General features: G+C 46.6%; 1 protein-coding gene across 2 annotated transcripts in view; it reads right to left on the minus strand.

Moving 5' to 3' along the window:
- Window positions 1-2,005: 2,005 nt before the first annotated feature.
- Window positions 2,006-15,133, minus strand: part of MTHFD1 (methylenetetrahydrofolate dehydrogenase, cyclohydrolase and formyltetrahydrofolate synthetase 1) — a 39,139-nt gene continuing 26,011 nt past the window's right edge. For both annotated transcript variants that reach the window (XM_061573660.1, XM_061573659.1), the window contains exons 15-27: window positions 14,406-14,480; window positions 13,716-13,818; window positions 12,749-12,825; window positions 12,064-12,204; window positions 11,539-11,607; window positions 10,879-10,990; window positions 9,243-9,424; window positions 8,479-8,579; window positions 6,988-7,168; window positions 6,621-6,728; window positions 5,659-5,811; window positions 4,324-4,414; window positions 2,006-3,449 (exon numbers count right to left, since the gene is read on the minus strand). In XM_061573660.1, the coding sequence (XP_061429644.1) occupies window positions 4,325-4,414; window positions 5,659-5,811; window positions 6,621-6,728; window positions 6,988-7,168; window positions 8,479-8,579; window positions 9,243-9,424; window positions 10,879-10,990; window positions 11,539-11,607; window positions 12,064-12,204; window positions 12,749-12,825; window positions 13,716-13,818; window positions 14,406-14,480 (1,392 nt within the window). In that variant the 3' untranslated portion in view covers window positions 2,006-3,449; window position 4,324. The remainder of the gene's footprint in view (window positions 3,450-4,323; window positions 4,415-5,658; window positions 5,812-6,620; window positions 6,729-6,987; window positions 7,169-8,478; window positions 8,580-9,242; window positions 9,425-10,878; window positions 10,991-11,538; window positions 11,608-12,063; window positions 12,205-12,748; window positions 12,826-13,715; window positions 13,819-14,405; window positions 14,481-15,133) is intronic.

Genomic DNA, 15,133 nt, shown 5'->3' on the forward strand with positions numbered 1-15,133 from the left:
CCCACCCAGCTTAAATACGCTGCCAAGCTTGGCGGTGTTCATTGGGAGCGCTGTCTTTCCGACAGCTGTTTCTTCACCTGAGGACGGCTGCTTGTGTTGTGGCCGAAACGTCGTGAGAATTGTAGTTTTAGTTTTATTAGTTCCCTTCTACGTGACTTTACCGAAAGAACCAATTAGATTAATCTCTGCTGCTCTGGCTTGGGAGGTGTAGGATTGATCGGCGTCAGGTACTGCCACTATAGTACCAGCTATGCCTATCCATAACAATCCTATATTATTGTATCCTGTACCCTATATCCCCATAGTACTGTGACCAGGTGTGCAGACAACCTCTTCATAGAATGGATTGTGGCCCGGCCAAAATGAATCGCCGTGCGTGCAGAACACAAACTCAACATCCGTCAACATAACAGACGCTTCTTCTTCTTGGTTCTTTCGGTAAAGTTACGTAGAAGGGAAGTAATAAAATAATAAAAATAAAACATAAACTTAATTAATAATTGTATTATGTTTTATTTGTATTATTTTATTTTTTTCTTACTTCCCTTCTTCATAATCAACGATTTTTGGGTTTAGATCGCGTTTATTTATAAATGTGTCGTAACCCTCCACCACCCGACACGGCCAATCAGTAAAATGTGTCACGTTGACAAAGACAAATAGTTCACTGCTTTAGCCCACCGGTGTGTTGAAGCAACAACATTCCCTTCTACGTGACTTTACCGAAAGAACCAAGAAGATGAATCCCTGCAGTCACGAAAGCTTTAAATCAAAATATAACAGACGCTGTCTCCCCGACAGACCTGGTCTTCACCTGAGGACGGCTGCTTGCGTTGTGGCCGAAACGTCGTGAGAATTATTTTAATGTTTTATTTTTATTATTTCCATTCGACGTGACTTTACCGAAAGAACCAAGAAGATAACAGGGCCCTCAAAGCGGAAACCTTAAACTCAACTACTTTATTTTACGAGGTAAGGCCCACCGAGCTATGTATAGCTCTTTTTCAGAGGCGACCTGGCCACAAATGAGAGCTCAACGAAGTGGCTTATCATGTGGAAATTATAGCAGTCACATAATCCAAACGCGCGTTTGTAAATGTGGAGAGAAATACCGGATGACGCGGATAAAAATCCACACGACCAGGCGAGGGCGATGACATCTCATCGCCACGATAGGCAACGTTTCGGGAAATGGCCCTTCATAGCAGAAAATCGCAACGCAGATCTCAGTGCAACCGACTAAGACGTTGAGTTTTCACGAACATAATATGAAGGTGTACCCTCGTGGTAGTGCCTTACACCAAAAATCCCGACTCCAAGCCAGCCCCAGCATCCTTGTGGACAAATAACGAGTATGTAATTAACCCCCAGGGACGAAGACTCGGTGTGGTTGATAATGTATCCACATATTTTGTACAAATCTATCATTTAGGCTAATTGTGCAACAAAAACAATACGAGCGAGATATGTTCTTAAATCGGAATACAGCCACGGATCGTGACAATGGGATTGCGTGTGGATTGTTACAGTAACGATTCATCCATGCGCATACTACTTCACACAGATGTCCCTTCATTTAAAACCAGGCAAGGGTTCACCGAGAAACGTCACTTTTGCTACATACATCCAAATTGTAATGTGTTCCAGTGAAAGCTGATCAAACACAATATTGATTTCTTTATCGAAAAAATAAAAATCTGACCGGGTCGCCAGATTTGTTTGAAAGAGTGATCGTGCATTGCGACGTTTTGACGGCGCCATAAAAACGTTGGAGAGTAAACCAGAGTACAAGAGGCAGTGCGGCAGATGTCACTGTTGAATTTTCTTTCCTCCTGAGCCCTTCAGAGTTGCGAAATCTTGGGCCACCCAATCAGCCGTGGCCTGACAAGGTGGCCGTGCGCGCGCTTGCAAACAGCGACATGTGCCGTCCCTGTTAAACAAGCGGCACATTGAAAGCAAGCAGATACGCCTGTGCGCGACATCTCACAAGGGGCGCGAGACTTCATTTCGATTTCAACTTTTTATTGAAGCTGGCAGTATTGTGGCTCTTTAAAGAAACCAGCGCAAGGCTCATTTAAGCGTTAACAGCAAAACTCGCAAATCCCGCACGACCTCCCACCACAAACAACTTTGTTGCCTGCATATGCTTTTGCGTTTCCCATTGTGAACAGGGGATAATAGTAAGGTACTAGGCGAGATGTGGTCTCCCTCGCCTAGTACGCAGAAGGGTCGTGGGTTCGATCCCGGACCCTGACGACGCCTAGTCGTATAGTTGGGAGTCTGCGTCAGAGGTCGCAATCGGGTACCCGATACCCGTACCCTACCCGATAGCCGTTTGCGACCCTGGTGCGGCCGGGTACGGGTAGGCCGTGAGTCACTGGTGAGTAGCCGTTTGTCACTCATTTCGGGTAGGGTACGGGTAGGGAACGGCTACCCGTACCTGGCCGGGTACGGGTAGCCATTTGCGACCCTGGTGCGGCCGGGTACGGGTACGGAATCAAAACCCGTTTGCGACCTCTGGTCTGCGTGTTCTCTCTCTCCCCCGTGGTGGTCGCGTGGATTGTTCTCCGCTTCTCCCCCGGCGTTTCCCTCCACATTTTAGAGACATGCATTGATATTATTTGGCTGCAACTGTAACTTCCCACATATTATGATAGAAGCCACTTCAAAGCGCTAGCATCACGTGTTGGCCAGGTCGCCTTTGCCAAAGAGCTCCTAGGCTCAGTGGGCTTTTTACCTGGTCAATAAAATAGTTGTTTATTGTGTTTGTTACACAGGTGATGACGAGGTGACAACACCAAGACAGGTAATTTATTGAAGTGGCTAGCACGAGGTTGCAAGGCAACAAAGTTGAATAACAATCAACACAAAGTGATAACAGGGGTCATTTTTATCCTAACCCCACATATCATAAATGTACCTCAATTACAACGCAGGTTGCCACCGTGCACGTTGTGAATGTATTCAAGTATCTCTGTAGAGTGCTATTTTATACCGTTACTGAATCACAACAGATGTGCTTAAAGTTCCATGTCACATCTTTAGAGGCATTGCGTCTTGTTTAACGTGTTCCCATAAATCTGCCGTTTGAAAACAAGACGGCTGTAAAAATTCACGGAGGACATGCCGATTTCAAATTGTAGCAAGCAAAGCCGTGACAAACAATGGAACCCGACACATAAGTTAAGCAAATTTCGGCAATCATTTTAAAAGGGACAATTTTTTAACATTTCCCCACTTTTTTATTTTAATGAGATTTTCTCATCCTACCGTTTTTTTTTGACCTCACAAATTATATTCCTCAAACCAAGAACAAACACACCGGTTCATCGCCACCCTCCTCCACTCTGCCACCTCGAAGAGGAACATTTATTGGGGTCGCGTGTGTTTTTGTGAGCAAGTGGGACCATGGCACCAGCACGGCACGTTCACGCAGCGCACAGAGGAACCTGGGGAGAGAGGGGCGGGGGGGAAAAACGTCCGAATTAAACACCGACATTCATTGCACGCTTCATATAATCTTGATTTGAAGCTTTCGTGACTGCAGGAATCCATACTCTTTGGTTCTTTAGGTAAAGTCACGTAGGTAGAAATAAAATAAATCACGATGTTTCGATCGCAATACAAGCGACAATCATCAGGAGGAACCGATACAGCAGGACAACTATACAATTGTCACGACGTTTCAATCGCAACACAAGCAACCATCATCAGCAGTTGTCCTGCTGTATCGGTTCCACCTGATGACGGTCGCTTGTGTTGTGATCGAAACGTCGTGATTTATTTAATTTCTACCTTCGTGACTTTACCGAAAGAACCAAAGAGTACGCTTCATATAAACCAAATTATTTTTGACACGCAGGCTTTCGCGACCGATATTATTCATAATAAAGGTTTTTTCGTGGTTAGATCGCGCAAGTATAAACTATTCTGGAAAAATCGCCCGATGATGCTGGATGTAATTATCATCAGGGTCAGAATCCAACCCACGACCTCCTGTATACCAAGCGAAGGAGTTAACATCTCATCAGAATGACTGCAAAAAAACACGAAATTGCATGCGTTTGCAGCTACTTGTAAACAAAGTGCAGTTTTCTGTGTTGGGGTTCTGTGTTGAACGTAAAAAATTAAACAATAAATTCTGCTCTAGATCTTTTACCATGCGCAACAGCAGGCATCTGTTACAACTCCTGCAGATGCTTCGTGCAGCCCCCCCAATCAAGAAGACATGTGCTTGGCACCCGGCACGCGTGTTTGTTGAACAGAAAAACAAAGTTGGCAGGGGGAGGGGTGGTAACAGGAGCAGCAGTTCGTGACGATAACCTTAGAAGAGTCCGTCGATTTTCCCCGTGGCCACGTCGATGTCGATGTCATAGAAGCACGGCCTTGTGGGTAGCCCTGGCATGGTCATCATCTGAAGAAGAGAAAAACGAGCTACGTCTAAGAACATTGCCACCCGCCGCTGGGTTTACAGGAACACCTCCGATTAACACGGTTGGCTACATACAGTGTGAAAGGTCAGCGTACAAACATACAACAAGAATGTTAGCGTAATAAAAATACCCCCCCCACCCCCGATATATTCAGTTGAGGTGAGCAGCTTGCCTTCTTCCAAAACAGAAACGTATTTTTTTAACGGGCCCATCAGCCAATTGTAGAGTACACTTTAATATAAATTGATGTTGTATATTACGTGTTGTTTTCAGTAAGGCACTGATTAGATCAGTCTGTGATTGGATGGGCTTTGTCCACACACGGAGCTCATATCCCCGCGCCATTCATGAAACTGTGTTCTAAATGCATTTATTGCAAGTACATTTAAAAGAAGTGCCCATATGTAATCATCCTATCAATTTTGGAATTTTTAAAATGAAATTAACCAAATTTAATTCCCCCCTTCCCAAAAAAAACTTGATTTTGAAATCATGTTAACACTGAGAATGTAACGAATTGCAAATGTTTAAGCTCATGAATTACGAGCTCATGATACACTTAACATTATGCACATGACAATCTATATTCACTAATTCTGCGAATTATTCACGAGCATACAGGCAAACTCAGAGGTGACGAACCGATGGCCAGTGGGCCGGGTAAGGCCTGCGACTTCATTTCATAACGGCCCATGGCCACACGAGGCCTACCACATCGATATGGCCCACAAATGATATTCATGCATCACCACAAACACCTTAAGCTGCACGAATAAAGAACCAGAGTGGAATATATTCAACCTAACACATCACTCTGTTCGCATTTTGGCGTTCTCTGGTCTGAGACTGGTGAGACTAGGCCCTAAAGAAGGTTGAAGGCCGTCTCTGGTGTAGGCCAATCAGTTTCAAAGACAATGCATATATTATCAGAACATGTGTGTTTGCATATTCACCACAAGTACGTGTGTTGATGCAGACTTGATTCCTTGCCAAAAGGTATCTATATGGCGTTTGAACATCTTAACACCTCCTGTTTTATTGCCAGAAAGGGTAAAACCTATTCTTATGTTTTCATAAATGGCAAAAGCCCTTGATGTGATTGATCGAGGCGTGCGTTCATGTGTAGTTGCCTTCAAAAGGTGCTCGGCTAACCAGCAATTGCCCCAAAATTCTGTTCAGGCTATACGGGGTGGGGGGGGGGGGATCTTTGTCTTTGTGCGCTCACGGTGCCGACGAGCGGGTAGAGGAAGCCGGCCCCCACGCTGGCTCGCACGTCGCGAATGGGCAGCACGAACCCCTTGGGGACGCCCTTCAGCTCGGGCTGATGAGACAGCGACAGGTGCGTCTTGGCCATGCAGATGGGCAGCTCGGCAAAGCCCTGGGGAAACACAAAGACGAAGATCGCCCGTGTAGCCTTAACAGACTTGTAGGGGCAAGTGCCGTTAGTCGCGCCTGCGAAGGCCGGCACGGCGCACGAGGGGTGCGTGGCCAACACCACGCCCGGCGGCCTTTGTCTCCCCGGGTGGCGATGTTCACACACCGCGCCAGGTACTCATTTGAGGCTGAGTAGACCGAAGGGATGCCCAGGACCGGTTCAGATAATCGTCACCGGTGTTCTCTGCGAGCGGGAATCGAACGCTGGTTGCCGGGTTCGTAGTGCAGGGAACTAACTGCTCCACTACCGCTATGCTACCGCACACACAGACAAGAAGATGCGAACATACTAAAAACAGGGAAGAAAAATCATCCATATGCATGGGCTCTGTGATGGTTACCAACGGGCATTTGCCATCGGAACTATTTCACGAGCAATAATATCGTTAGGCTTCGAGCTGCGCAACGAGATAACGTCACACTGCGGGTGATGTGTGACGTCGCAAGATCACAGACAGCCGAAGGAAAAGAAACCTGGACTTGAACAAGCAGGAAAATCGGCAGTGCAGCCAGATATGAATTGCCTGTCTCACTGTACACAGTAACACATGCACATGCTAGCCCACCAGCTGTACACACAGTGCACACGCACCACCAGCTGTACACACGGTGCACATGCACCACCAGCTGTACACACAGTGAACACGCACCACCAGCTGTACACACAGTGAACACGCACCACCAGCTGTACACACTGTAAACATGCAGCACCAGCTGTACACACGGTACACATACACGCCAGCCATGCCCTACCTGCTTGGTGTAGAGCTCGATCTTTCTGCGAGCCTCCTCCGAGAGGCAGATGTCGTCTGCGCCGTACACCTTCTGTGCGATGACGCGGATCTTCTCCTCCACGGGCAGCTGCACCAGGACAGACCCCAACACGCGCTCAATGGGCTCTACCTCGGGAAATTAACTTCCAATTCCGATTCTGCTCAAGTTTCACGGAAGTCTCCGGCGCTCTGCCGGAGACGAGGGTTGGCGGATCGCATCATCGAGATTTGTGTAACGTGCCATCTCGCCGGGTTGCGAGGGAGACCAGGAATTGGCGGGTCGCGCGAGAGGTGCTCACGGGGCGGTCCGTGTGCCGGTACCGCCGCGGCGCGCGAGCGGGACTCACCTGCACGTCGTAGAGGAAGCTGGGGGCGGTCAACGACTCCTGGGCGGCCTGCCGCACGGCCTCGGCGAGGGCCCTGCCTCCCTTGCCGCCCTCGGCCCAGTGGGTGCAGCGCACCACGTCGGACGCGCCGGCTACCAGCGCTAACTCCCGCACGACGTCCAGCTCCGCGTCCGTGTCAGTGCTGCGACCGCACGTTTCCGACGACAACACCACGCCAAGACCGCGCCCGCTAGAGCGTCATCACTGCCATCGCTGTCAAAGGGGGGCCACCGTGGCGAGATGTTAACGACCTCGCCTGGTATACAGGAGGTCATGGGTTCGATTCCAACCCTGATGCCTGCTGAATATTTGGAGTTTGCATGTCTCTATCCTCGTGGTCGCGCAGATTTTTCTCCAGGTCCTCCGGTTTTTCCCTCCACATTTAGAATCAACATGCGTTTAGACTATTTGTCTACTATACATTTCCACGTGATAAGCCACTTCGTTGAGCTATAATTTGTGGCCAGGTTCCTTCTGAAAAAGGGCTATATAGCTCAGTGAGCCTTATCTGCTAAAATATAAATAGTTTAGTTAGTTAAGCTATTTGTAATTACTGGCGAAACGTCGTACTCAGTTTGTAAATGTTGTAGCTTGGCTCTCCAACACACCGGTGTGCTGTACTGGTGACGAATTGGCACGTTCTGTTTACGTGACAACCCTTACTAGTTGGCCGTGTCGGGTGGTGGCGGGTTTTAATGACACATTTATATATTTACGCGATCTAACCCAATAACCTCTATTATGGATTATAGTTTAGTTTAGTTTGTCAATATGAAGTTTCATTTTACAAATTGGATCACTTACTGCCAATGAAGAATGTACGATTCTTACAGATGTATGTTATAATGTATTTGCATTAAATTGCCCAGTTTTGCTTTCAATACGTTGAGCAAGTTGCCAGTTTAGAAACATTTATTGAAATACATTTTTAAGCTGCTACTGGCATCATGTGCCGAGCATCACGTGTTTTTATAGTCTGCGCTTGGATAGAATCCTTCAGTCATAGCTTAGCTACACGTATAATGTATTCACACAAGCTTGGATACAATCCTTCAGGCATAGCTTAGCTACACATATAACATATTCACACAATCTTGGATAGAATCCTTCAGTCATAGCTTAGCTATACGTATAACGTATTCACACAAGCTTGGATACAATCGTTCAGGCTTAGCTTATCTACATATAAAACGTATTCACAAAAGCTAGTTAGTTATTTAACACAATAAGCACAACTTTATCCTGATCACAAGCAGCATCCGCTTTTTTTGCAAATAGATATTATAATTGTTATCCATCCTACAATATCCAAATAACGTTTTGTCCAATAACGGACACTGAAAAATACAAAAAAGGGGAGTTAGGTTTAAGTAATGTTCAAGATTTTTTTTTTTGCTCATGAGCGTCACCTGTAAAAGTACATTCTAGCAAAGGTTAGGAGACGTCTCTTACGTGAACATGTTGACAGCGACGACGACGGGCACACCAAACAGACGGATAATCTCAATGTGCTTGTGAAGGTTGCAACATCCATTCTTAACCAGCTCTAAATTCTGTTGGGAAGAAAGAATCAAACTTCAAATAACAATACAAGTCAGATTACAAAGCACATCTTGTTGCAGATGCACAAGTCTGATATAAGCAACTGAAGTTTACATTGCACTGGTGGAGGACGGGGAAGGCTACGGGGCAACTTATGATATGAAAAAGCCACATCCATGTAAAGCACCGTTCAAATAAAAATGTCAGCCCTTTGTCGATGCAGTGCTCCATGAAGGAGTCCCACATGCCACGATGGTCATGGATGTTGTTTGACCGTACTTCACCACACTGGCCAGTGGGGTTGGTGAAGGGGACATGTGGGTGGAGTCGTGTGGGAGGTTCAGTTATCACTTGCCACTTAGGTTTAGGCATGGCAAGGAACTGGTCCTGACCACTCCTAAAGATCTCTTAAGGAATCTAAATAGTCTTTACTCCCTTCTTGCATAGGAGTTATAACAAGTGTCCCCTTAAACCAGACTCACACCAATTCTACAATTGCATACACCGTTCTGTGTGCACAGCGCCACCACTTCACTCCACCATCAACACCTATAAAAATGCTCAAGGTGACGTGTGCCGCTTTGGCTTGGCTGACCTTTACAATGCCCGCCTCTCCTGCGACTCTTCAAAGGCCTCCCCCCCCCGCCACGCCGCCCCCCCCCACCCGCGCTCACCTCCTTGGTGTACTCCTCAGGCAGGGGCTGCCCAGCAACCACAATGGGGCCTCCGCCGTGCATCTTGAGGGCCCGCACGGTGACCACCAGCACCGCGGCGTCGGGGTAGAGGCCCGACAGGCGGCACTTGATGTTGAAGAATTTCTCCATTCCGATGTCGGACCCAAAGCCAGCCTCCGTCACTGAGATGTACACATCACCGATCGTCGTTCAACATTCATTTATAGCCGTTTGGAAGGGTGTAGTTGCTTTCCTCCTCCGCCATCAGTGTGCAACTAAGGAGTTTATAGTCATATCGCATTGTAATGTACAGTATTGGGGCTCTGTGCGAGTCTGTGGGTCTCTATATGCAAATCTCTGGGTTCGAGTCTATGCGAGTCTCCGTAAATCTCCGTAAGTGGAGCTGTTCAATTTGCGATGCCAGTGAAGTGCTATCCATCACACACACACACACCAGATTACTTTGTATAGTATAGGCCTCCGTGTGAGTCTATGAGTATTAATGTGCATCTCTGCGAGCCTCCATAAGTGGATATTAGGAGTCACCTAATTGTGACTGCGGCAAAATGCAACCCATATTTCACATCACCGATTACTGCCAAACATGTGTAGAGTAGTAGTGGGATGACGTCATGTCATCTGTAGAGGAGTGGGATGACGTGATGTGATGACGTTATGTCATCGAGGCGACGGGGTAGTTAAGGGGGACCCCCGGGACGAGGGCGGGGTCGCCGTGGGGAGAGTGAGGTGGTCGCCATAGGGGAGTGAGAGAGTGAGGGGAACGACAGCCTGCGTAGAAGACATGACAGCCTGCGTGGAAGCATGATAGCCTGCGTGGAAGACATCCCAGCCGCCAAAGAAGGGCTAGAGATGTAGAGGTCTCACCTCGTCGCCGGGCGGTGATGGGAGAGCCCCCGCCCGGGCAGACGAGGTGATAGACTTAGGGGAAGTCGTACCGGGGCGGAGATAGTTGAGGGATGTCCGCGTAGAGGACAGAGTTCTGACGTGCGCCATGACGGGTGTAAGCGTCGAGTGTAGAGAGTGTAAACAGAGTGTGTAAGAGTGTGTAAGAGTGTGTAAGAGTGTGTAAGAGTGTGTAAGAGTGTGTAAGAGTGTGTAAGAGTGTGTAAGAGTGTGAATAAACGGAAAGCAGCCCTATGTAAGAATCCTCGTCTCAGTCTTCCTCTACAAGCCTCCTGGGTGTCAGGAGTTACTACACAACACATGTGCTTCTGCAGGAGGTACAAATACAATAACATCTGGACGACCCCAGACACCAAAGAATGGCTTTCCAAAGCCAACACAATGACTAGAATTTAAACTTGACTTTCTGATGGTGAGCTGGGTGCTCGTGCGACATACACATTTTTAAAATCTGTGAATTAGTCACAGCCCCTAAGAAAATGTCATCAACGGAGTAAGGGACCGATGACCTACGGGAATTGCGGTGAGCTTTGGTGAGCTTTGATGACCTTGGTCTATAAAAACCTTAAAGAAAAAAAATAATCTGAAAGAAAAAAAAACCTGAAAGAAAAAAAAACCTTAAAGAAAAAAAAACACATGACGTAACTTTACTGGGAACTGTGCAACCAGCTGGTGCCGAGCTCGTGAGAGAGAGAAAAACTGGGGCGCGTACCGACAAAGCCCTGCTCTCCCACCAGCTTGAGGGCGATCTTGTCGGCCAGCACAGAGGAGTTGCCGTGGGCGATGTTGGCGAAGGGGCCCGCGTGAACGAACACCGGGCTTCCCTGCGGAGGCCACGGACGCACGTGTGTCGTCGGACAACAAACGCAACCCCCCACAAAAACCGGCTCTTGCGGATACGCACCTAGCCTGTGTCCCGAGCTGCCTCGTACAACTGCCAGTCATAGCGGTCAGTTAACCTATAGCACCTGTGATGGGAAGGGGAGGGGAGTCTGCTCCCGTGACCTCCTGGCAGAAAGCCTTCGACTCTTCCCGTGGCCTTTAAATTGCACCTTAGAACCTGGCGCAAGTGCTGCGGTGACATCACCGTCATTTTAAGGTGAATGGCGGCTGTTGTTGTCGTTGTTGTTTGTGACAAGTCTAAAGCTTCTCGAATGAGACATGGTCAAAAGCACCACTGTGGCACTCGAGTGATCGTTAATGGGCACAGAGCATCCGATCATGATGTCAACTCAAAGTAGCCAACGCGTCAAGAAGTCGAGCTCGTTTCTCGTACTGCATCATCGTTTAACAAGAAGTGACTGGCGAGGCAACGCCAACAGTCCCATTAGAGTGCTGTGAATGGCGTATTCCGGCAAAGTGGGGGCCTCACCTCCAGTGTCTGCATGAGGTTGGGTTTGATGGCCTCCTTCATGAGCACCGTGAGGGCTCCGCTCACACCCTGCAACAAAGACAGGCACGCATGGCACAAAGTTCAAGACACCTCCGATTAGCACGGTTGGCTACGTACGGTGCAAAACAAGTTCAACATAAATTTAAAGCTACCACATATCTGGCAGGCAAAGCCACGGCACATGGCCAGCTAGCAGCCCGTCTTGCCATGAATACTGATATTGTATAGATTGTACATTGTATCGTGAAAACGCACATCATCTTGCGTCGTGAAAACTTTATATCGTATAAATTTACATTAGCATCGTGAAAACGTACATCATGTTATATCGTGAAATTTAACATCGCATAAACTTACATTACATTGTGAAAACGCACATTATGTTGTAGCACGACATTTTATTTCGTATAAACTTACATTGTATCGTGAAAACGTACAGCATGTCGTATCGTGAAATTTGACATCGTATCCGTTTTAGAATCAGACTGCGGCTCCCCTACATACCAGGTCCTCTGCGGTGACGGGTTCCCCGCAGCGGCTCGTCGCCACCACCATGCGGACCAGACGCTCGCGCATGTCGCCCAGGCTGGTGGCGAGAGCCAGGATCGCCATGATCTCACTCGACACCGCGATATCGAACTGGGTCTGCGGCAGGAGCGGGAGACGCGCACAAAAGGACACGAGCTGTTAACTCCCTCGCCTGGTATGCAGGATGTCGTGAGTTCAATCCCGACCCTGCCGTCTCTATATTTGAAGTTTGCATGTTCTCCCCGTGGTCAGGTGGATTTTTCTCCGGGTCCACCGATTTTTCCCTTGACATTTACAAACATGCTTTTGGAGTATGTGGCTGCTAGAAATGTCCACGCGATAAGCCACTTCATTGAGTTATAATTTGTGGCTACGTCGCTTCTGAAAAATAAGCGATATAGCTCAGTGGGCCTCAACTCGTAAAATAGTTTAGTTTACAGTTTTAGTTTAGCTGAAGGAGCCACACCCAACAACCCAGGAAAACGAAGCTGTGGTAGACAAACTGTTAGCAAGGCATTTTTTGTTTCATGTTTTGTATTCGTGTGTTTGTCGCCGCAACGTGGCGTACGACCTGCCCGGCGCATGTTCGCAATTTTTCCTGCACAGTATCCATGCCACGGGTAGAGACAACGTTGCTTTAAGCTCGTACATACGCACGTACCTCCCGAACCATCCCATTCTCTGACGGAGCCTTTCCAATTGTGATCTTGCGCAGAAAGCGATCATTGGTGTCCATCACTAAAAATAGAAACATACTTATAGTAAAGATTGTACTACGATCCAGAGATTATAAACCCACTTAGCAAGAAGAAATATGTTAAACTAAAGCAATCAAATGTCCTAGGTTGGCCGGGACAGTCCCGGGTTTCAGAAAGGCTATCGCTGTGTCCTAAAGCATTTTCCAAGGTCAGAATGTAGTCCTGCTTCACATTTATGCAGCTCCACGCTCGACTCATTATCCACCACGTGTCCTTGTTGAGCCTCTGAGAAATGTGGTAGCTTTATGTTAAACGCATCTACGATTTAAGCTTCATAGAGATGTTACCAAAATTTGTACAGTATTTTTAGTATGTTCATAATTTCACATTTTTAGTATAAAATAAATATAAGAAAAACATTCAACCATTATTCATTGCAATAATTGTTCACCGAATTAGCATGGGATGTTAAACTACAATTAAACAACTGTAATTAAACATTATTGTGCAAAATCATAACATTAAGATGTGGAGTGGCAATCACAAATACATTTACATAAGATGTTGAGGCAGCATCACTAACTGCACTGAAAAAAGTTGCCAACCCTTTACTGCATTACCATATTCTGCGGATTATAAGACCCTCCCAAAAGCTAGACACACACAAAATCTGTGTCGAGTGTCAATATCTGGGTACTAATCGGGTCACACACACACACACGTAGGTACAGGATAATAAGACGCACCACCAATTTTGCATTCAAATTCACGGGGGGAGGTGGGGGATAAATAATTATCATAATCTGGATAATACGGGGTACACTTTGTGATGCCATCTTGCCCGATCGTTGTTACTGCTGTATTTTGTTCAGTAATCGTCAAGATCTGTGCGTGCTGGATGACGGGGGATCTGCGTTTAGTTTGTATTACCTCTATTCCACGTTATCGAGTTGGGATCGATGTCAAGGCGTGCAAATCGTTTGATCTCCTCATCCGTGAGTGTATTCGGATCCGATTTATCTATTTTCAGTTTCTGTAAACACACACAACAAAACAAAGGTTCCTCTGCATGGCCATAGAGACTGATGGGGGAAAAAGAGCGCTGTTAAACAGCAGCTGTTAATCCTGGCATGAATGCAGCACCACTTAGGTGATGCGGACAGACCACACTTAGAACGAGGAATCTCTCAGTCAAACCAATGGGAAGGCCAGGACATGTTCAGACAGAACTTGTCACTGGTGTTCACCATGACCAAACATTCAAGTACACACACACAAACTAACCAATACATTTAATTTACCAACGGATACATGTTTATTTATGCACGGTACCAATTTTACTGAATGTCTCAACTTCAAATGTGGGAAATATAGCACCATCTCGACAGAATGTCACTCAACCTAAACGAACATTTTTGCACATTTACATCACACTGTGAATTAATTCATTCCTAGCATTCACACAATGTCATTCCATTTCCCCCAGCATTCATTTTCCATGCAAAACCCTAGAGATGGATAATTTGTTATTTCACAGAAGCTACACACGCACTACGTAACGTCGGAATGTACCACATAACGTTGGAATAAACACGGAATATAACCGATGCACTTTCTTACCTTCAGTCGCGCTTGCTGAATTGGAGAGAAGGCTCTGCTCCCTTTTTGCAAAGGCACCAGACGAGCAAAGAGGGCCTTTGAAGAAAACACGTGGGGATGAAATGGCAGAGGAGATCAAAGCCACCTTTAAAAGGCGACGAGTAGCTACTGCATCTGATTAACGTCCATTTAGCAGCATGCATAAAGGTAAATAAATCTATGTTTGACATATTTACTGTGTTTGGTAAATGCCATGTCTTGTTTCCGCTAAGGTACTGTATTTAAATGTTTTACTTGTGTTCCTACTCTGGAATAACAATCCATTTAGGTACTTCCACAACCACTACATTCTGCAAGCACCTATAGCGGATGCTGTTGGCAGTACAAATTATATTAAATCATTTGTTGAGAACTGGGAAAAGTGTTTCATTTTATCAATTATATTGCAAGCGCGATATTGGCAGTATACCACGAGACTATTACATTCATTTGGACCTCTTGTTGCATCCGATTGCTTAAACTGCTCAAATACATACACAATTTGAACGACGCGGACGTCACTTTCACGCACGAGCAATTACAACAATTGTAATGCAACTGGGGAGGATAATCCAATGCAAAGTTAGAGTAAAATATCAAGGACAGAGCTGAAGGCAAGGCCATTGGTTGGCGTAATCATTGAGCAGCGATTCTTGACATTTACTGCAGCCTTGCACCCCCTTTGGTTCTCAATCGTTAAAACAATATTG

The sequence above is a fragment of the Lethenteron reissneri genome, chromosome 53 (genome assembly GCF_015708825.2).
Source record: "Lethenteron reissneri isolate LAM-NWPU_2019-01 chromosome 53, ASM1570882v1, whole genome shotgun sequence".
Lineage (NCBI taxonomy): Eukaryota > Metazoa > Chordata > Hyperoartia > Petromyzontiformes > Petromyzontidae > Lethenteron > Lethenteron reissneri.